This window comes from Falco peregrinus, chromosome 13, assembly GCF_023634155.1.
Source record: "Falco peregrinus isolate bFalPer1 chromosome 13, bFalPer1.pri, whole genome shotgun sequence".
Lineage (NCBI taxonomy): Eukaryota > Metazoa > Chordata > Aves > Falconiformes > Falconidae > Falco > Falco peregrinus.
The window spans coordinates 1,141,855-1,163,296 of NC_073733.1; the positions used below are offsets into that span (position 1 = coordinate 1,141,855).

Below are 21,442 nucleotides of genomic sequence, written 5' to 3' on the forward strand. Positions count from 1 at the left end.
GTGCCCACGGGATGGCAGCAGCTTCCCGCTGCTCCCACTGGGCACCCACCCCACCGCCCGCCCCACGGAGCCCGGTGTGGGGCACGGTCCTGCCCGCGGCACGGCGGCACGGCGGGAGCACCAGACAGGACACACACACCCCAGCTCACGAGAGCCGTTTTCCAGCCAGAGGGATAGAAGGAAAGAGAGCTCAGCACCCTCCTGCTCCCGTGGGCCCTGGCAGCAGTGGGGTCACCCAGGGACCCCCTCGCCAGCCCCACTGCCAGGCTGTGCTGGTGCTGCTGGCATCCCTTCTCCCAGTGGGGCTCAGCCCCTGGGCAACCGCTGGAAGGGGTGAGAAAGCACCTCGAGAACAGTCATCAGCAACCACCGGTGCCACAGAGAGAGGGGACACCCCTGTGGCAGCCTGGGGGTCTCCCCTCCTCCAGGAATTCGCCTAGTTCCAGCATCACCTCAGGGCTGCCAGTCACCCCCACCCCACGCCTGAGCACCCTGCTAGTGCTGCTTCCACCAGCGAGCCGAACCCTGCCTTGACCCGGTACTGCCCGATTGAGACAAGTGCTGCCCAGAGGTCTCCTTGGTCACTTTTACAGCTGTTTATCTGTGGTAGATGTTGTCTTGTGCCTTCCTTGGTTACTAATGGACTGGAAAGTACTTCATCCTCATGTGATGCAAATGCATCTTCCCCCTTCTTGCCAAATAGGGAACATAAATGTTTATTGAACACTTCTGCCTTTTCTTCAGCGGCATTAGACGCCCTATTAACATCTCATGCAAGCGCCGCTCTGCCTCCAGGCTCCCTGTTCTGGTGCTTCTAATGGTTTTGCCCTGCCAGATTTTGACCCGGTTCATCTCTTATCAATTCTGTGCACTTCAGACCTGCTGCTGTCCTCCGAGTGCTGCTTTCTGCAACTCCTTCTATCAATCCATTTGCAATTTCTCCATAGAGACTTGTTCCCGCTGCCTTCGCTTCCCCTCCTGCCCACAGTGGGCTTTTAAGAGCCTGTCTGCTCCTTCCCTCAGGCAGCTCTGCTGCCTCTCAGATCCTCGGCCAACCCTTCTTCAGCAGCTCCTGGTCATTTTGTCCAGATGTTTTCCTTTCCAAAGGGGTGAGAGATCTCCCAGCTGGCTCGGAGGGTTCATTGACCGCCGGTGATGGCAGGCCTGGCCCAGCTGCCGCCCTGCATGCCGTCTGCTCCCTCTCACCCTGTTCCTGCCTGTGCTCCTTCTCCAGGACCTTGGCACACTCCCTTTCCTTGTCTGGGGCGTTGCAGCCCAGCTGTCCCCACATCTCAGCTGGTTTTGTCCTGTGTCCCAGCACCCCCAGGGCAGCACGCTCTGCCCCAACTGCCCTTCGGCAGCCCGTGGAGATCAGTGCGGCTTGCTGGCGGGCAAGACGTGCCCAATGGGATGCAGGAGTGCTATGGAAGTCCCTTTTCCCTCGCTGCAGAAATTTTCCTTTCTTGTGTGCCCAGCACCCTGCAGGCAAAGCCAAAACTTCCCCCCACGTCCTTGGGCACCTTGGCTGCATCCCACCTGTGCCCTGTTTTTGGCTCCTGGTGAAGCTGCTCCCTGGCACAGCCGGGCAGCTCCCGGCGTTTCCGCCAGCCTGGGGGCTTTATTCCCCTCTTCCCTCTTTTCTGTCTCCGCTCTGGAGCCGCAGGGGCTGTTGCGTTGCCCCTGCCCGAGCCTCGGGGGCTGAGGCCACGGGCATGCTCCAGCTCCCCAAGCCCCTCTTCCCCCTCCCCAGGACGCGCGGAGTGGGGCGGGGGTCCCCGCCCCGGGGGGGAGCACCGTGGCCCCCTGCCACCCCCTCCCGGGCCAACTCCAGCCCCCAGGTTGGGGGGTGCGACCCCCCTGAAGGAAGGCCTCCGGGGCGGGGCGGGGGCGCGGGGAGCGGCTCGGGGAGCCACGCATTGGGTGCGCCGGGCTGCCGGGGGCAGGATCGGCGGGGGGGGGCGGGTGCCCGGGGGGGGCGGCGGCGGGGCGGGGTGCGGCGGCGGGCGGCCTGTGCGCTCGGGGCCGCCGTTACCAATCAGCGCGGCGGAGCCGGGGCGGGCGGCGGAGCCGGGGCGGGCGGCCGTGCGCTGCGCTCGGCAGCCGGGCGCGTGCTGCCGCCGCTCGCCCTCCGCGGCCCCGGGAGCGGGCCCCGGTTGCGCCGCCGTGGCAACGCGCGGGGGGATCCCGGGATGTCCTCGTCGCCCGCGGAGGAGTGCCGGTCGCCCGTGGGGCTGGACTGCTGCAGCTGCTGCCTGGACTTGGCCAACCGGAGCGGGCTGGAGGAGGGGGCCGGGGGCGAGAACAACAACCTGGGCAGCCCCACCGTCAGCAGCTTCCGGCAGCTGCAGGAGCAACTGGTCCGCAAGAACCTCAACACCGACAAGCTGAGCTCCATCATGCGCCAGGACTCGCTGGAGCCCGTCGTGCGGGACCCCTGCTACCTCTTCAACCAGGGCATCTGCAACAGGAACATCGACCAGACCCTGCTCTCCATCCTCCTGCTCTTCCACAGGTGGGTGTCGACGACGGATGCCGAGGGGCTGCTGCCTGCGTGCCTGGAGCCGGACCCGTGTGCTCAGGAGCTGGCAGTGCGGGTGCGAGCCATGGGGCCTGCAGCCCCCCTGGGCTGGCAGGGGCAGGGGGACCCGTATGACCCTGGGGCTGGGTAGGGTGGCATCGCTGGGTGTTTTTCTCTAGGTGGGGAGAAGCCTGGGCAGCCATGCATGGTAGGGAGCCCAGTTCTCCCACCGTGCGTGGTGCCAGCCCAGTCCCTGGGCGCAGGTCTGGGTGGCTCTGCCCTGTGATGGCCAGTGGTGCCCCTCTGTTGGTGTCCTGTGTCTGTCTGCGCAGTGACAACAGCCTCCAGCTTTGTGTCTCGGCCTCTGGACTCTGTTCATCTCTCTGGCTACATCTTATCCACGCAGACGTTGCCTGCATGGGCATGAACACCGTCCAGGGTCGAACAGGCACTTAGTCCTGCATAGAGAGGGGCAGCTTGTTACTTGGGAAACAGCAGTGCTGCCTCAGAAGCCACATTTAGAGTTAGTGAGAAACTGACTAGGAAGCTGGAGAGTCCTACTGCCAGATCCAGCTCTTTCAGCAGCTTCCCTGTCTCTCCCTGGAGTAAATGGAGTGGAGACAAATTTGGCCTGGGTGGTATTTCCCATCCCTGGAAAGCGACTTGGTCCCTGACTGAGCTGCGCCCTCTCGGCTCAGAGCAGGCTGCTCTGGCAGGGGGCTGCCTGCGCCAGGGGCACTGGCTCGGGGCCGGCCCCCCCTCAGCTTGCCAGAGGGCTGGGCTTTACCCTGCCAAGGCTGGGGAAGGCAGGAGTGCAGGGTCCCAACCTGCTCCCCAGCTCCAGCATGGTGGGCAGAGACTGAAGGGGGGGGGGTCCCAAGGGCTGGCACTCCGCAGGGTCCCTGGCCCTGATGAGGGAGACCCCAGGGATGGGGAGGGAACAGAGCTAGCTGTCTCAGGTCCTGCACTGGCACCTCTGGCTCTGCGATGGGGCTAGACCTGGTGCCCAGCCATCCGGGAGGGCTAGTGAGACAGCAAGGAGAAGGCTGTGCTGCGGGCTGGTAGGCCCAGCCAGGGCTCTCATACCGGGGGGTAGCACCTGGAGTGCCTGTGGCTTCAGCAGGATGGATGCATCTCCCCTCCCAGGGCTGAGGGCACATGTACGTGGCAGGCATCTGCGTGACTAGCAGGGCAGGCAGCAGCTCCAGGAATCGTTCGTCTGCTGTGGGTGAGGTAGCATGCAAGTGGGGTGCGCAGCAGCACCCGCATGTTTGCAGACACCTTGCCATGCCCTCCCCTCCCTGCATGTACATGCACCTGTAGGCGTGTTCCTGGGCTGTGCACAGGCAAGCAAGCCACCCTTCGCTCCCCTCGCCCAGCACGGGAAGGCGGGCAGGCTCACGCGTAGCTGCCCCACGCGTGCGAGCCACCCAGGTGGTACGTGTATGCCTCCTTGCCCCAGCCAGCGTCTCATGCTGAGCAGGCTGCTCCCCCTGAGCCATCCTCGGTGGAGACATTCTTCTTGCGCTTACATAACGCCGAGCTGCCGCTCAGGTGGGGAAGGAGGGGCCAGGATGCTCGCCAAGGCACCCGGCACTCGGCCCGGGCTCCCGGCTGCGCAAACAGCAAACCCACCCAGCCAGGAGGTAAACGGGAGCCAGAGATTTCCCTTCACTCCGGGAGGCTGCAGCCACTTGGCATCATGGGTGGAGAGGGGGAGCAAGACACTGTCCCCAGCGTGGGCTGTCAGGTCCACGTGTTGGAGCCAAGCACCCGGGCTGCTCCTCTGGGGAAGATAGTGACGGTGGCCACGGGTGAGAGGCAAGTGATTTGAGCATGGCTGGCTACTTTCGAACACATCCCTGCGGAAGCAGGACCCATGGTGCTCCTGGCAAGTGAGTGTCTGCTCTGCTGAGGTAGTGAGCAAGCAGAAGTGCCAAGGGACCAGGGTTTGTCCACATCTGTGCTTCTTGGTTCCCCTTGCTGTGGTGCCCAAGCCTGTCCTCCATGCCCTGGTGTATGTTGTGTCCTGAGCCTCGGCATCGTCCAGGATCAGGCCACATGTGATCAGGGAAGAGGGAAATGTAATGCTGGAAGGGCAGGGGGGCATGATGCTGGGAGCAGGGCAGACCCCTGTAGCCTGCTCCCCCTCCGACCTCTTCCACAGCTAAAGTTCAAAGCCTGAAATAAATCCTGGCCAGCATTTCCTCAATGGGGCCGTGCCGCCCATCCATGCCTGTCCTTGGGACACCTGCACCCTGCCTGCTTGGAGCTGGGTGCGTGCCCTGGCAGAAGGATAGTACTTGAGCCTCCACAGGAGGCTGAGATGACAAGTTTCTGTGCAGTTGGCATTGGCATCACTAGACTTCGGCTCAGCTGTGCTGGGCCCTCTTGGTCATAGCCTAGTAGCCAGGAACAAATGGTTTCATCCTGAGAGGCTGGAGGGGGCTGAGCAGGGCTCTCCTGCTCTCCAGGGCACACTGGGGAATCTCCTTACTGGAGGGAGCTGGATCTCGCAGAAGCAGGCAGGGATAGGCATGGCGCACAATGCAGCACATGCCACCGCCAGCCCTGCCAAGCTGTGCTGACCATGGTGTGCCACGGCTGAGCTCAGTGCTGATGGGCTTCCCCGGCCTGGAGCTCCTGCAAGCCTGGCCTGTGGGAACATCACCTCGAAGCCTGCTGGGTCACGGGGTAGGAGTCCCAGGGTGACAAGATGCCTGTCATGGAAGCCAAGGCGGGCACAGCAGACCGGCTGCCTGGCATCTTCTTCCAGGCAGTGGGAGGATTTGGGCATGCCAAGGTCAGCTACTCCCTGGAGTACAAGCTATTCTTGCCGCTAAAATGAAAGCTCACTGGCATCTCAGTGGTCTGCAGGGCTCAGCAACCCATGCTACAGGACACGGGTCAGGCTACATGCAGCTCTGTCCCATGAGAGCAAAGCAAACAAATGCCCGGTGCACTGGTCCTGAGCAGGAAGGGTGGCTCTCCCAGCCCCCTCCCTGGGCAGACCTGCCCCGCGGGGCCGGGGCGGGCAGAGCAGCCAGCGGGACAGCTCTCCAGTCTCACACCCACACCTCTCTCACGCTTACACGTGCTCCCACACACAGCCCCCTCTCCCCATCAATGCATCCTTGTTGCTCCAGCCCACTCGTCCGGCAGGAATGCACTCCCTGGCCCAGCCACCCTGAGATGCCCTTTACGCCCTGGCTCCATCTCCTCCTCCTGCATCAGTGCTGCAAAGTGACACCCGACAGACAGGAACAAATGGTGCCATGCCACAAATGCCACCCTGGCATCGCTGCCTGGGCAGCTCTTGCTTGCTGGCCTGACCTTATGGTGGGAAAGGTGGTGCTGCCCAGCTTCTCCTACCTGCATTTATTCTTCCTCCAGCCTTTCCATGCAGCACAGCAATTCCCTGCCGTTCCCTTGGCTTGCCCAGGGGAAGGTGGCCCCTAGCCTCTTTCAAGGCACAGACCAAAGGGTGTGTCATTGCCCACCCTGTTCAGTGGAGCAGCAGGTCCCACAGCACCTGCAGAAGTGTCCCCTTGCTGCCCAGAGCAGAGCAGGGCACAGGCTGGCCAGGCTGCCAGATGTTATCCAGGAGAGGCTGGGCAGGAGAGCTGGCATGGGCTGGACGATGTGGGTGAGCAGGTTGGCACATATCTCCTCTTCTCCACCCAGAGCCAGGCGGGGCCCTGCTCAAATCACACACCAGTACACACCTGGGAGGATGCTGTTCTCTCCCCACAGCGCTGACCCCCTCCCATGCCGCTGGCTCCCCTCACCCCCCTTTGCCCTGGGAAAGGTGCCACACAGTCACAGGGCTGCTCTCCCCAGCCCACTGTCGGTCAGGCTTGTGCCTGGGTCTCAGATGAATAATTTCAGGGTAACGCTGGCATTGCAGAGGGATGTCAGAGACCTTCCTGCCCACCACACCAGTGTCTGCAGGGAGATAGGTTGCCCAGCCAGCATGGTGGTAGCTGGCTTCCCCATACCTAGTGTTTCCGTGTGTGCTTGGCCTCTTGGCACCGCCAAGGTCTCCCTAGAGGGCAGCTCATGATGCCCTCCATGTGAGGGCATGGAGAGAAGGCCTTTCTGAACAGGAACCCACACCCTCCCCAAGCAGGACGGTTTCCTGCAGGAGCATCAGCCTTGTAGGTAACTGGTCCCGAGCATCCCTACCTTGTGCATCCCTCACAGCATCGCTGGAGCGAGGAAAGAGCATGGGGAGCCTGTCAGAGACCACCCAGCCAGGAGGAACCCTCCAGAGACAGGCTGGAAATGCTGAATGTGGGTTGTCTGAGACCCCCAGCAGTGATCTAACCCTGACCTGCAGAGCCCAGGGCTTGATCCAGCATGGCTGAAGCATCTCCAGCAGCCCCAGAGCCAGACTCAGGCTCCAGATGGAGCTGCTTGGTCCTCCTGCACCATGCTGGACTTCAGCCACACATGAGCATGTGCATCCACACATCCTCCCATGCCAGTATAGGAGCACAGCTGCTAAAGCAAGGGCCACAAACCTGCTCAGGTTCCCTGGTGCCAGCAGCAAGGGTGCCCTTATCAGGCCTGTTATCGGGGTGTTCCTCTGGCACCCACAATCCCCTGCTTTGTATGCTATCACCTCTTGGGTATCTTGGCTCATTCCCTAGGAGGAGAAAGTTCAGGCTGGAGCAAAACAACAGCAAGCACAGGTGTGGGCACACCTGCCTCCAGTGCCCAGGGCTGTGGCCCCCAGGTCCCACATGCCGTGCCACCCAGGGACAAAGGGGGGTGGCCCAAGAAGTCTCCAGACCAGGCTGGCAGCAGGGTGCCTGGATGCAGGGTGCAATGGAGGGACACTACGGCTTTGCACCACGCTATGGCACAGCCTGTCATAACAGGGAATGAGGGAATGCTGAGCTGGGCCGTGAGCTGGGGCTGGCCCGCAGAGGAGGCCCTTTACAACCCAGACAGCATCTCAGCTCCCACCGGGCACATGGCGCAGATGTGGGTGCCATGGGCAATGCCTCTGTGGGCACACTGTGTCCCTGGTGTACTCCTCTGTGCTGGCACCCATCTCCCTGGCCACCTCACAGCACAGAGAGGACTGAATACAGTGACCTGTGTGGGACAGAGGGGTTCAGGGCACGTGTCAGCAGAGCCTGGCAGCTGCGTGTGTGCACAGGGAAGATGATCATGGCATGTGTGCGTCCACTGTAAGGTGGCTTCCAAGGGCAGAAGAGGGTCCAGGAGGATCCTGCCCTTGTTAAGTGACTGAGACTCAGTTTGCAGAGGGCAGAGGATACCCAGAGGGTTGTGATGGGGAGTGAAGGCTAGAGAGGCATTAAAGGCTGCCGTGCTTTGCCTATGAGCTCTGAGTTATATTTATCCAGGTGCCACACATTGCTGGCTTTGGGACGGGAGTTTGTCATCCTCTGTCTGTGTGTTTAGAGTTATATATATGCGTGTGTGTGTGTATTTGAGAGGCTTTTGCTGCAGAATGATTCCAGCAGCAGAGCAGAAGCCCTGGGCCCCTTCCCATGCTGCAGTCCCCCTGTCCCTGGGAGTGATCCAGTCCTTGCCACCCCTGCCTGTGACTCCCCTGGGCTGGCAGCCCTGCCCAGGTAGGCAGCAGGGTGGCCGATGCCATGGGGCAGCACAAGATATCCCCATGGGATCACCATGCTGGTGATCCGCCCGTGGTGCAGAGCAGGACTGCTCCAGGCAGTTTGGAGGCAGGGGACTGTCTCATGTTTTCCCCAAGAGTTGGCACAAGCCAGGTGACGGCTGGCAGCCGAGGCCGGGCACACAGACAGCCATGGCAGTGTCACAGGTACGCGTCCTGCTGGCAGCTTATTGTCTTTCATGTTGTTATTGTTCTGAAATGTCAGGAAGGGAAGGGTTTTAACGAAGCGTCCCTGGTTCGAAATGCCCAAGATTCTTTGCAAAGGCCAGACGGGGTATTAATAACCAGCTCTGCTGAAACTGTGCAGCCCCAGCATGTGTCCTTGCCTGACCTCCCATGGGGCAGCTGGCTCATACACCAGTGGAGCTCGGCTCTTCTCCTATTCCTGACCCACACTGGCTTATGCCTGTCCAGGCTTTGCTCCCCTTGGCCAGCCAGCCCCAGGGAAGGGGTGTTGAAGGTCTGCTGTGGCTCCCCCCAGGCATCTCCATCAGGCCAGGCAGGAGAGTGCAAAGCTCGGGCACCTTTGAAAGGGGAAAGTGAAGGATTCAGGGGTTTCCTTGAAGATGGGTTAGTGTGGGCCCTGGAAGAGCAGCTTTTGGGGTTGCACGGGATGCTGAGGTGCTGCTGTCTTGCAGCTTTCCAGCCTCTGTCCTCTCATTATACAATGAACTGTCTTCCAATTACCAAGCCAGGCACTCCTGTATGCTGCCAGGGCAGCAGCTTCCAGCACCAAGTGTGGCTCCGGAGCACCAGCTCCTGCTTGCAGAGCAGCCTGGGATTTCTTTCAGAAGATGCTGGAGGCCCTGCCTCGGGGTTCCTCTCTCAGGCTGGAGATCTCTGGAAAAGCTGGCTGTGCACCAGCAAGGGGTGAGGGGAGAGCAGCGCCCGAGCTTCCAGCCCCCTGCCCACCACACACTTGGAGGTTCAAGGGCACCGCATGGCCGTGGTGCGGCAAGGGGGTCCCTTCAGCGTCATAGCCACCTCCGCTCTGTCTCCAGTTCCGTGAAACCAAACCAGAGAAGGGTAGCCAGGATCTGGGGATGATCTAGCTGGGACTGTCCAAGATGATACAGTGGGCTACAAAACAAGGACAGACCTGAAGCTCACAGCCTGAGCTGGCAGGAGACCTGCAGGGCAGGGCATGGCTAAGCAAAGGAGGTGATAACATGGAATTCAGTTGCTGGACTCCACCCCATGGTGCCCGTGGGTGTGAAATGCTTGCTCTGCGGACAGATTTGTGGATGAGAACTCTGCTGAGGGTTCAGTCCACCCATCCTCCTTGAGGCTGGGCATCCTTGACCCACGAAAGGTAGGGAGTATGGCTGGGGGATGGCTGTGTTCTCCCCACTGCCGCCACCAGACACAATGCTGGTGGGAACACCATGGGGTTTTTTGCTGGATTGTGCCATACCTGTCATGCTCCCTCTAAGTGCGCCATGGTTGTGGGACCCCGCATGGGCCGGGTGCAGGCAAGGGCGCAGCAGGGTGGCCAGGGTTGCTGCACGGCCCCTGGCAGGGCGTCCTCTGAGTTGGCCCGAGTTGTGCAGGCAGCAGCACGGGGCTGGTGTCAACAAACACAGGCAAGGCAGGAGGTTGGGCTGCATGGCCCAGGGGTGGTAATAAGCAGATCAGCCCTTTTTCCTCTTCCCCTCCTACCCCAGCACGCCTGGGGAAGCTGTGGCTTTGGAACCTTCCTATGTACAGCATCACGGGTGGGGCTTTGCCAGAGCCGGGTCATCTCTGACCTCCGCTCCTTGACTGCTGCTGGGAGGCAGCTGCTACTGGGGTGCACTGGGCAAGGGGCACTGGAGGAAGAAGAGGGGCTGGTGACAAAGTTAGAGAAAGAAAAATTGCAGCCCTCAGCAGGCCAGCTCCGGGGTGTGCACTCACACGCCAGAAAAAACAGAACTGGGAGTACAGCCAAGTACCTTTATCAGAGGAAGCAGGCAGCCCAACAGCTGGACATGGGAGCCTGCCAGAGCACCCTCCGCCCTCCCCACACTGCCTCCAGCCCAACAGGTTGGAGAAGTCCCTGCACCGCAATCCCTGCCTGTGCCCCGCTGCCTGGTGGGGGGTTAGCTGTGTCCCCTGCCCACCACCCGCAGGAGCTCATTCTGCTTCCATTGCTGGTGAAGGGAGGGGAGGACAGGTTCCACATCAGCCTTCCCCAATGGCAAACGCTCCCTGGGCTTTCCCAACATAGCAAAGTGGCTCTCCCGATTGCTCTGGTGTCCCATAGCCCTGGGACGGGGACTAAGTCCAGCAAGGCCAGCAGCACTGGCTCTGCAGGCAAGGACTTGCACTTACAGATGTACCCAGGAGGGGTTTCTCTTTGGAGCAGCTGATGCCCTGGGTTGAGGGATTTATGAGCCCTCTGAGGCCCCGGTGGGTGTGAACCAGGTCCCCGTGTCACAGGGCTCCTGGTTGCATGGCGCTGCCACAGGTCCCACACAACCCCTGGAAGGCAACCACTGAGCTGGGAGTCATGCCAAGCCTGTAGCAAACAGCTCAGCCAGGACATCTTCAGGATGAGAAAACCAAGAGCTGGCCAACCAGTGTGCCCTGGCAGCAGGCAGCTCTGGCCCAGCAGCCCTCAGGACTGGCCCAGCAGCCCCACGCCAGTGGTGCAGGGCCGGCCAGACACAGTTTGGGGTGCTGGGAGTGGGATGGCTGAGTAGGACAGCAGATGACACAGCTGCCTCCTTGCCCATGGGCAGCCTCATGCCATTACCTCTCCTTCCCCGGCACCAGGACAGGGCTGTGGAGCAAGACTGGGGGCTCCACAGACCGGTTCCATACCCAGCCCTTCCCACTGTGGGCTTCCACAAGCCCCACCCATCACCCACGTCTCCAGCCACCCTTCCTTCAGCTCCTGTGGGACGCAGCTGGCCCTGGCGCTGGCATCCCCAGTCCCCTTGGCCAGCTCAGCCACGGCTGCAGGATTTCAGGCTGTGAAAGGCCGCATTTTCTTAGCTGCGTGTTTGCAAGTGGTGGCTTTTCCTCTCCCTCTCTGCTCTGACCCTTTGAGCTGGAGATCTGACTCTGCGGAGCAGCCTGGGCAGCTTTGGCTCTGCGCCTTTCCCGTATTGCTCTCCAGTGTCTCTGAGGCCAGGCAATAAACATTTCCCACGCCTCGGACCCTCTGAAGGGCCTTCCTCCCATTGAACTGAGTCCTTGGGAGACAGCAAGCCAGGAACACTGCCACAGAGCAGTGCGAATGGCTTGGAGCTGGAGGAGAGCAGAGGCTGAGGAGCCAGGACTGCTCCTGCAGCCCTGGCCGGTCCCTCAGCTCCCACCAGCAGCTGAGGCGGCAAGGGCATCCTTCAACATGTGGCACCGTAGTGCCTGGCAGGGGTTCAACGCATGAGGCTCAGCGCAATAGCATATGTCATCCCTAGGGCCATGGGGACAGGGCTACATCCTCTGACCCACAACATGGTGCAGGTGTGGGGTGCCAGGGCATCCCATTGTCCTGCTCCTTGTCATCCCTGGGTCCAGCCAGGTCTTAGCCCTTTGGGGGCTGCAGCCCAGCTGTGTCCGTGCTGCCGAATCCTGTTGCGGAGGAAGGGGTCGTCACCAAATGTCACCTGGCAATTGGGAATTGGGACTGATGTCTCCCAGGCTTGGCACAGGCTGTGTGTAGGCTGGCTGAGGGGGTCGCAAGCAACTTTGGGGTATCGTGCAGGGCCATTGCTGCAGGTTACACCAGCGAGTAGCTGGTGTCACCACCTCTCCTTGCTGCTCCATGACAGCCACAGGGTGGTTTTTTTTCCCCCAGAGAGAGCAACAATTAGTGTCACAATTACACTGTATCGTGGCTGCTGTTATTGTTCCTAAAATAACCACAGGGACGAGCTGGGACCCTGCCTGATGAACATCCCATAGCTGCACACATGAGGCAAGAGCTGCCATGCTGCAACCCCAGGGATGTAGCTGACACCACTGGCCCCTCTTGGCTGGCCTGCTCCAAGGTGCCCATCACCATGGCCTCTGGTGCCGTAGGGTAGCAGCGAGTCCATGGCCCCTGCTCCTTAGGAAGAGCAAGGGGGGATGTTGCCCACCCTGCTGTGCTGCTGGCAGGCCCCGACGGAGCAGGAACGGAGCAGTGGGAGAGGAAGCGGCTACCAGAAGCCTTGCTGGAGCAGGGCCAGCAGCCTGGCAAGGCCATCTGCTGGGGCCACAGGGGGCTGGGAAAGGGCTCCCCCACTGCTCCGGGCACAGCTGGGGCCCCATGCAGGACTCCGCTGCTGTGGGAGGTGTTTGGACAGCCCACAGGGCCTCCCATACAAATCCCTGGGGAGAGCTGAGCACAAACCAGGGGTACGGCAGAGGGCTGTGCACTGCTGCTCCCACCTCTGAGATCCCAGGTGGGCTGCAGTGGGGCTGCCCTGTGGGCTGGGGGGTGCCTCCTGAGCTGAGCTGCCCCCATGCCGCACTGCCAACACTGTGTGCATGCCCAGGTGTGTGTCTGCATCAGCTGTGAGTCACAGCAACGCACATGTGTTGGGACATATTTGCAGTGCACGTGCAGGATTCATCAGTATGCATGCAGAAGGGGCATGTTTGTAGGGTGTGCATGCACAAGTGCACATGCGTGCGTGTGCACCTCTATACAGGGTGCATGCCCATGTGGGCTAGAAAATGCACATGGGCATGTCCATGTGGGTGTGCCTGTGTGTGCAGGGCATGCATGTGCATGCAGGACTTGCACATGTCTGCGTGAATGTATGGTTTGCAAGGTGTGCCTACATTTGCGTGCACCCAGCAACACAGCCAGGGGTGTCTGCAGCAGAAGCCACATTCCTCGAGTAGGTCTGCAGGTGGGGGGCTGCAAGGGGGTGGGCTGCATCCCTGGCTGAGGCTGTGCCAGGGGCAGGAGGCAGCCCCCATGTCCAGCATGACCTGCCCCCAGCCAAGCATGCTGCCTTGGGATTCCTCATTAATTAAGTGCCAGGAAGGAAAAAGAAAGCAGAGCCTTCTGTGCTTCCACCCCTAAAAAGCATCGCTCCCCTGGGGGTCTCATGGAGGAGGGCAGCATCCTTCCCAGCCTCAAAGCCAGGGAGCCCACACCCCAAGCAGTGATGGTGGTGCTCAGGGCTGTGCAGGGCTGGGAAAGACCCCAGGAGGGATGGCAGCAAAGTCAGTGACTTACTTTTGTTTATTTTTGCAATAGTCCCAGCTCCATGGGAAAAATATTGGAGGTGGCAGAGCTGAAGCAATTTCCTCCCAAAGCACTGTGTCGCTGCACTTCCCCGATTCGCTCCAGCAGCTGTGGAAATCACCAGCTTTTCCCCAGCCCTGGGTGCTGAAGCACTGTGTCGGGAAGCGACTGGGCAGCACCCAGGACCCCAGATCTGGGAGGCAAAGACTGTGAGCCAAGCTCTGATCTGTCCATCCTGGAGCCCTTGGTCCCTGGCACTAATAATTTTGGGCTTTCCTTTGGGAAGGGGGCTGGGCCAGGTCTGGGGGAGCCATAGCATGGGAGATGTGAAGGTGGGGAAACTGAGGCACAGCTTCCAGGGCTAGGAGCAGGCTGGGATCTGTCCACCCTGTCTCCCTGCTGCTGCCCACCTCATTGCAGGAGACAGAAGGTGGCACAACCACTGACACACCCAATCGTGGGAGAGAAAATGCCTCTCCCCTTCCCTCCTGCCCTCTCCACAGTGAGATGGGCACCTTCCCTCAGCTGCAATGGGAAGCTGAGTCATGAGACCCTCGGTGTGGGTGGCCTGGGCTTGTCCTGGACAAGGGGACGGAGCTGTGCCCTGTTGTCCTGGGGGCTGCCACCCCTGCCCACTGCCAGCCACCCTGGGGAGAAGCACACACAGAGCGCCTTTCATCTGCCCGTGGAGGGGGGCAGTCACCCGCTCCCTGCTCAGCACCCACGCGGCTCGGGATGGCACACTGTCCCGCCGGCCCCTGAAAGGGCCAATTGAGCGCGGCTGAGGTCATCCACCCAGTGTGTTTACCCCATGCCCGCAGCCCCGGGACGTGCCGGCACCCAGGCTGTCCCTGCCACCCGGCAGGCCAGGGGGACGCTACTGCGGGCAGAGTCGGCATTGCTGCTGGCGTGCTGGCTGCCACCGGCGAGCAGAGGGGCTGGAGCGGGGCTGCAGGCACCAGCATGGCCTTCCAGCCACCGTACTCCCCAAGCCTCTTCAGGAGGAGGGACTGGTGAGTGGGGCCTGGCCGCGGGCAGGGTGGAGGGACACGTGCCAGCCCTGGGGCTGCGGGGGACAGACCCCTGCCCACTCTCTGCAACACCAGTCCCCCTGCTCAGCAGCTTGCCGTGGGCTGGGCTGGTGTTGGCAAGGGGGGATGTGCATCATTCCCCCAGCAGAGAGAGGGACAAACGGGTCCCACACGTGCCCCCCCGGGGAGGAAGCACCCATCCCTTGCACAACCCCCACACCGGGGAGGAGAAGATGCTTTTCGCACCCCCCATCAAACCTGTGTGTCTCAGGGCACCTGCACGTGCCTGGCCACAGTTTATGGGCCACACAGCATCTCAGGCTGCTCAGGACACCATGGCCCTCATCCCATCCTGGGAGGTGGGGCTCCGATTTGCTGGGGAGCAAGCTGGCAGGGCACTGCTTTGAGCAGCAGCCATGCTGCACTGTGCCTCAGTTTCCCTTTGTGACAGGGAGATACCGGTCCACCCACCCTCACCCCTTCCCTAAGACAGGGGCACAGCAGCGTGCCCACCGGCTGTGGCTCCTTGGCCTCTCTCCGTGCTGGCACCCACCAGCCTGGTGCTGGGCACCTTCAGCCCCCTGGGTCAGGGGATCTGGGGTCCTCTGTGGCATCTCTGGGGTGCAGGTGCTCCTGCCAGCACTAACACATTCTCGGGTGCTGCACCGTGCTGGGGGCTGTCCCTCAGGGTCTCGTTTAGCATCAGACCCTGGTTTGGGGAGGACAAGCCCCATGGAGGCGGCGGCAGTGGGGCGGGGGGGTGCGCGCCTGGGGCTGAGCAAAGTCCTGCCGGTTCCCGGTCCGGAGGGCAGAGATAAGCCCTGGAGCTGGCGGACGGCCGAGCGCAGGGGAGCGTCACACCTGGGGGGCGATGCCAGCCCCAGCCCCACCATGTTGCTAGGGGTGTTTGGGAGGACGGGAACTTGCCTCCCCCCCATGTGCGGGCCGCTCCGGGGGCGCGGTGGCCGACCTGGTGTGACCCCAGTGCTTGCCCGGGCGTGTGCACCCGCGGGGACGCGGCTCGGCGCACACAGTGTCGGAGCCCGCTGCGCGCCCCCGCAGCGTGGCCCCCCCGCCCGCAGCTCGGGGGGCAGCGGTGGGGCCGGGGCCGGTGGGGGGCCGGGGGCCGCTGCAGTTCCGGCCGGGGCCGCGGGGCGGCGCCCGCCCCCGGCCGGCGGCGGTTACGCAAGGGCGGGGCGTGCCGCCCGCTGGTCTTGGGCTTGTTTTGCACCCTGGGTTTGTTTTGCACGCCAGTTTTGTTTTGCTCTCCCGTTTTCGCTTTGCAGTCCGGTTTTGTTTTGCACTCCGGGTCATGTTTTGCCTGCCTGTGTTGTTTTTCCACTCCCGTTCCGGGGTTGCACTCCTGGTTTTGCTTTGCACGCCCGTGGCTGCCCGTTTCCCTTCTGCCCCGTCTCTGCAGCCGGGGCGGGCTCTGGTGGTCGTGGGCTTGCAGGCGTGCGTACCCCAAAGGCACAGCGCGTTTTCCCCTTTTCCCAGTCCCTCAAGCGGGGCCCCCGCACAGCTGAACTCCCATCCCAGTTATACGTGGGGAGCACAGGAAGGGGGTGCTGAGGCATGGGGGCCGCGCAGGAATGTGGGGTTGAGGGGTGGGGTGGCAGGACTCTCGTTGCAGAAGATGGGTGGGTGTACAGATGAGAGGTGCAGAGAGGACAGAGTGCTGGAGAGCCTGGGTCCTGCACTGGGAGGGGGCCACGCTGTGCTGGGGTGCAACTGGGAGGCGCAGAAGTGCGGCCGTGGAGCGCCGGGGGGCTGTGCCAGGGTGCCGGGGGCCTGTGCCAGGCTGCGTTACCAGCTGGTAGCGGTGCCGTGCTGGGGAGCAGGCGCAGCACCGGGCCGACACCGGGCGCGGCGCTGTGGGGCGGCGGGCGGGCTCGGGCCCGCTGGCACCGCCCGGCGGGGCGGACGCCGCCGATATAAGCGGGGGCGGGGGGGGGGCAGCGCTGCATTGCGTTCGGTTTTGCTTCGCCTGCGCATCCAGCTCACCGCGGCTATAGCCATGAGCACCGGCATGTACCAGTCCCCCATGGAGGTGGCTGTCTACCAGCTCCACAACTTCTCCATCTCCTTTTTCTCCTCGCTGCTTGGGGGGGACGTGGTCTCCGTGAAGCTCGATAACAGGTAGGGGCAGCCCCCGTACCGGCCGCGGTGCGGTCCGCCCGGCCCCGCCGCTCTCCGCTGTGGCCCGGGGCTGGCCGGCGCGTCGCCTGCTGCTGTGCCCGTGCTGAGGGGGTTCCGGCTGCCTTGTTGCTCGGGGGGGCCCGGTGCGCCGACCCCGGCAAAGGGCGAGGCCCCGGTGCACGGGAGCCGCGGTGGGCGCGGACCCCCGGGAAGGGCTGTGCTCGGGGAGCCTCTGCTCACGCGCTGCCTCTCCGCTCTCTTCCAGCGCCTCCGGAGCCAGCGTGGTGGCCATCGACAACAAGATCGAGCAGGCAATGGTGAGCCGCAGGGCTGCTCTCCCCGCGCACCTTGCTTCATGACCCCCCCGGTGCTCTTATTTGGTGGGCGGGGGGGTCCCCGGGTGGGTGCTCTGCCCGAGGGGGGATCCCCGCTCCCCAGCCTGTTGCCGGCAGAGCAGCTGCTTTGTCTGCCCGCCGGTGGCTGAGCTGATTGGCTCTGGCAGCGCTGCAGTGCGCAGGGAGCCTGCTGGGGGGGGAACCTGGGAAGGACCCTCCGGGGTTGGGGGGTGGGGGGTAACCAAGCCAGGTCCCATGGGTGACAGGGAACTGCAGTCTGCCAAACCCCCGAGGGGGCAGGGGAGCTGGAGAACGGCTTCGGCGGCAGCGAGACCTGGGAGGTGGACCTTAGGGATGCTGTGGGTGCTTGCCTGCGGGGTCTGCAATGGGTGAGCACTGAGCCCTGGCCAGGGTGCCAAGGGTGAGGTGGGGAGGGACAGCCTTTGGAAAAAGCCTTTATGCTACTTGGCAAGCAGCTAGGGGCAGAGCTTTGCAGAGCAGGGTGGGAGCAACCCCCAGGCTGTAATCATCAAGTGATCAGTCTCTTCAATGCCCTTTTGCAGGATCTTGTGAAAAACCACCTGATGTATGCAGTGCGGGAGGAGGTTGAGGTCCTGAAAGAGCAAATCAAAGAACTGTTGGAGAAAAACTCCCAGCTAGAACGTGAAAACAGCCTCCTGAAGACCCTCGCCAGCCCTGAGCAATTGGAGAAGTTCCAGTCCCGGCTCCCTGCGGAGGTCCTGTGCCCGGAGGAGCAGAGCCCTGGGGCAGCTGCCCCGGCCCAGCACTCAGGGGGCTCTGCGGTGTAAGGTGGCTCTGTCCTTGGGGTGGGCAGAGCCACAGAACTCTTTCTACTTAATCTCCTGCAAAATCGTTTCCGCCTTCATCTCACATGAAGGACTGCCTGACCCCGGCATGGAGCCGTGCCCCCCCCCGGGCAAGCCTGGCCAGCCAACAGAGCCAGTGGCCATCTCCTGCATGAGGGTGCTCTTCTGCAAGGGAGACGTGGGCAGCTGACCCCTCCCCATCCAACCACCCACCATGTGCTGGGAGTAAATCTGGCCTGCCTGTCCCAGGCGCTGCTGAAACCTGGGCATCTACGACACCCCAGCAGTGCCAGGCACCCTTTGGCACTTTGATGGGAATCCACGGTTGGAAGGAGAGCACACAGTCCTGTGCCTTTGCTGCACTGTGCAGGGGGGTTTGTCTCTTTCTGGCAAAGCCTGACGTTGGAGGAAGAACGTTTTTTCGTGAGCGATGCAGATTTGTCCCACTAGCCACCCAGGAGCATGCTGGAACCCAAACCTGACTGAGTAGCACCGGTGGTGGCAGTTGCAGTGTAGTGCATGGCTGTACGCACATCAGTGTGGAGATTACAAGGAAAAAAAAGCTTGTTTTATTAGCTTGGGCATCTTCTGTAGCTGTATTTATGTATAAACACGTGCATGAGTGGTGCCCTGCTCTGGGCCAGCCATGCCCATCTCTGTACAGCTGGGGGATTTGACATAAGACTGGAATGGCAAGCAGCTGTAACTGGGTGGCCAGTGCTGCCAGCGGCATGACGGAGGGGATGGATTCACCCCCCTCTAGCAGCCAGCATGACAGAGCCATGCAAGAGCGCTGGGAGGATCTGGACTGACCAGGGCACAACAGGGGCTGTGCTCCAGCCCACTGGGTTGCAGGGAGCTGGCCCATGCTCCTGGGTTCCTCACCTTCCCTGACCAGCTCTCTGGGAAGTGACAGGACGTCCCTTTTGACGTCAGAAGCGGTGACACAGTTGTGTAAATCTAGGTAGAAATGGCAATAAACTCTACTTTTTATACAAGTGTGCGCCCCGTGGCTGGGAAGGGAGAGGTGTTGTCGGGGGACGGGCAGTGTGGGTTGCTGAGGAAGGGGCTGGGACTTGCTGGGATGAGACTGGTGAGGATGCTCTGCTGCAAACCTGCTGGGGTTAGGACAGTGCTGCTTCCACAGCTGAAAAAACCTGGCAGCTCACTTCCTTCAGCAGAGGTGGGGGTCAGTCGTCGTCCGTCCCTGCCCCCCCCCCAACTGCTCTGGCTGAGCCAGGATGGGAGTTTGGAAATGTGAGCAGGTGCCTTTTTCTTTTTCCCAGAGGGGCAGGTGTACAGTAAGGAAAGGTGCCCTGAGCCTCCGGGTCTTTGGCCTCTGTCATGCCTGCGACAGGGGAGAGATGTGTGCAGGGCAGGCTGAGGGGGGTGAGTGGGGAGGAAGCTTTTTCTCAGACTGTGGAACTGTATGCACCCCCAGTCTAGCTCTGCCCTTCCTCCAGTGTTTTTGGTTTGTTGCTTCTCACAGACATCACTGACTTTTCTATTTTACTACTTTTTGGACCATCTTGAAACAAGGTGTGAGGGTCAGAGGATGGGTCAGCCGGACTGAACAGTGCTGGATGGGGACTGAGCGTGCCCCGGCACTATCCTAGGGTACAGCCAGCCTTGGATTCAACCCCATGGGGTAGGTGGGAGAGGGGAAAAAAAACCCCAAAACCCTCCATCTCTGAGGATGCTGGGTGGCTATGGCATTTGGGTGAGGGTTGAAGGCTGGAGGATACCAGGAGGTGTGTGAGCAGAGCCCCAGGCTGGCAGGATAGTTTGAAGCTAGGTGCAGTGTCTTCCCCTGGGGTTTTATACCACGGTCATGGCTGTTCAGCCAGCTGGAGACAGCCCCAGCTCAGAGAAGGGGCTGGGAATGCCCCAGGCCCACGATAGCTGGTAGGTGGCCGTGCCCTGCGCTGCTGGCAGAGCTGCTTTGCACTGCTTTGGGTTTCTGCTCTAGTGCGGGTGACTTGGCCCCAGCCCAATGTGAGTCACCGCAAAACCAGGGAGCTGAGAACGGTTGACACCCTGGAAACAGTGGGTAAACAGCAAAACACAGGCCACAGGAGCTCGAAAACATGCAGGGTGCCTGTCCCCTGTCTGTCCCAGGGCTGGGACCCAACTGCAGCCTTGCACAGGCAGCTCTGCCAACACTCTAGTGCAAGAATTAGGCATGCACATGTGTGTGCCTTGGGTGTGTGAGTACTGTGTTTGATTGCTTTCCCTGCTCTGTGTGTGTGTGCAAACAAGGTACAGGCACCCCCTACAGTGTGTACGTGCATCCCTTGCACATGCAGGCCAAGGGCATCTACGCACACACACAGGGCATCCCCCGTGCTGCCACTCTCTGGGGCAATACAGTTTCATGGAATGGCTGTTTCCCAGGGTACTTGCTGCGCTTGTGCTGGCCATTTCACCGCAGTGGGTGTTTGGGGTGCCACTGGGCTCCCACCTGCTGGGAAATTGTCTGCCCAGCCTTCTGCAACCCTCTGGGGAGGGTTTGGGCTGCAGTGATGAGCTCTGTACCCCATCTGACCTTGCTACACCCCACACCATGGCTGCATTCCAGGGATGCAGTGATGGCATTTGGAGTCTGGAGCCCTGTTTGCCTTCGCCACCTCTCCCCATCCCCTGTCCCCTCCCTGCATCGCTGGGATGCCCCACAGCCCTCACATGCCTTTGTGCAGCAGTGACAGGCAATGGCACAAGGGCCTATTACAACCGCTTTGCAAAACCCACCCGCCCAAACCACTTACTCGAGATCAGCCTTCCTCCCACGGGTGGGCAGAGCCTTTCCCTGTCCCCGCAGTGTGGTGTGACACGGTGCCAGCCAATGGCACAGGGCAGCCCCACCAGAAACCCCTCCCTGCCGCTGGCCCATGTCACCGCAGAGCTGCTGCGCAAGGCTGAGCCCAGCCGTGGTGGTGTCCCTGGCATCTCCTGGAGCAGGACAGGAGATGAACCCCTGGGCCGAGCACCCAGCAAGCCTGGCTGGAACAGCCAAGGGAAAGGGGCTGCCACCCTCTCCCCCCGGGGTACAGGGTCTGTGCCCCAGCCCCTGATGCATCTGGGGGCTGGAGGAGGGCTTTGTCACCCCTAGGCACCTGAAGAGACCCTGTGTCTTTCCCAGGCCCTCTGGTTCTGGAAAAAGCTTGGAAATACCCTTCCCAGGCTGCCTGTTCCTCCTGCACACAACGTCCTCTTACGCTGTGCCGCCGACCCTGGAGAAAGTGGCACGCGCTGTGCAGCACCCAAAAGGAGATAAGCCCCCCGCCGGGGCAGCCGGGTGCCGGGGCAGCGTGGTTCACCAGCCCTCGCCATCAGACCCCCTTCCTCCGCCCCCAGCAAGGATGCACCTTGCTGAAGAGGCAACCCATGGGCAGCAGGAGAGGAAGCTGACCCAGGCCCTAAGGCAAGGCAGGCATGGCTGAGCTCTGCCCCGGGACGCGGCAGGGGCTGCCCTGAGCTCCCCGTAGTTCACCGTACCCAGCTTCCCGGGAACGAGTCAGGCTCGGCCAGTCCGTACGGCGGGACGTGGGTGACAGCAGCAGCCCGGGCAGCCGAGGGTTAAAGCTGCACGGCGGCCATCGCGGGCTGCCCCCGCCTCCCGCTGCCCCGGCGCCCCGAGGGTTAACGCGCCGCGGCAGGAAGCGTCTGAGAAACGGCCGGTTTGAGAAAAAACGAGAAGCTGCTGGCGCTGCTGCTGCTGCTGCTGGTGGTGCTGCTGCTGGTGCTGCTGCTGGGCAGCGCG

At 62.0% G+C, this 21,442-nt stretch overlaps 1 protein-coding gene across 3 annotated transcripts; it reads left to right on the forward strand.

Annotated features, from left to right (window-relative positions):
- Window positions 1–2,035: 2,035 nt before the first annotated feature.
- TSC22D3 (TSC22 domain family member 3) lies at window positions 2,036–18,680 on the forward strand. 3 transcript variants are annotated; one of them, XM_055818108.1, is made up of 3 exons: window positions 2,036–2,512; window positions 16,786–16,837; window positions 17,419–18,680. In XM_055818108.1, the coding sequence occupies exons 1-3, from the start codon at window positions 2,190–2,192 to the stop codon at window positions 17,662–17,664; spliced, it is 621 nt and encodes a 206-aa protein (XP_055674083.1). In that variant the 5' UTR covers window positions 2,036–2,189; the 3' UTR covers window positions 17,665–18,680. The 3 variants fall into 3 exon arrangements, 2 of the variants coding, with proteins under 2 accessions (XP_055674083.1, XP_005236828.1); XM_005236771.4 differs by lacking the exon at window positions 2,036–2,512 and adding an exon at window positions 16,331–16,520; XR_008749686.1 differs by lacking the exons at window positions 2,036–2,512; window positions 17,419–18,680 and adding an exon at window positions 14,370–16,520.
- Window positions 18,681–21,442: the final 2,762 nt, after the last annotated feature.

Coding starts and splice junctions, on each gene's coding strand:
- TSC22D3 (XM_055818108.1), top strand. CDS start 2,190: ATGTCCTCGTCGCCCGCGGAGGAGTGCCGGTCGCCCGTGGGGCTGGAC. Junction 2,513..16,785: donor ATCCTCCTGCTCTTCCACAG/GTGGGTGTCGAC, acceptor GCTCTCTTCCAG/CGCCTCCGGAGCCAGCGTGG. Junction 16,838..17,418: donor ACAAGATCGAGCAGGCAATG/GTGAGCCGCAGG, acceptor GCCCTTTTGCAG/GATCTTGTGAAAAACCACCT.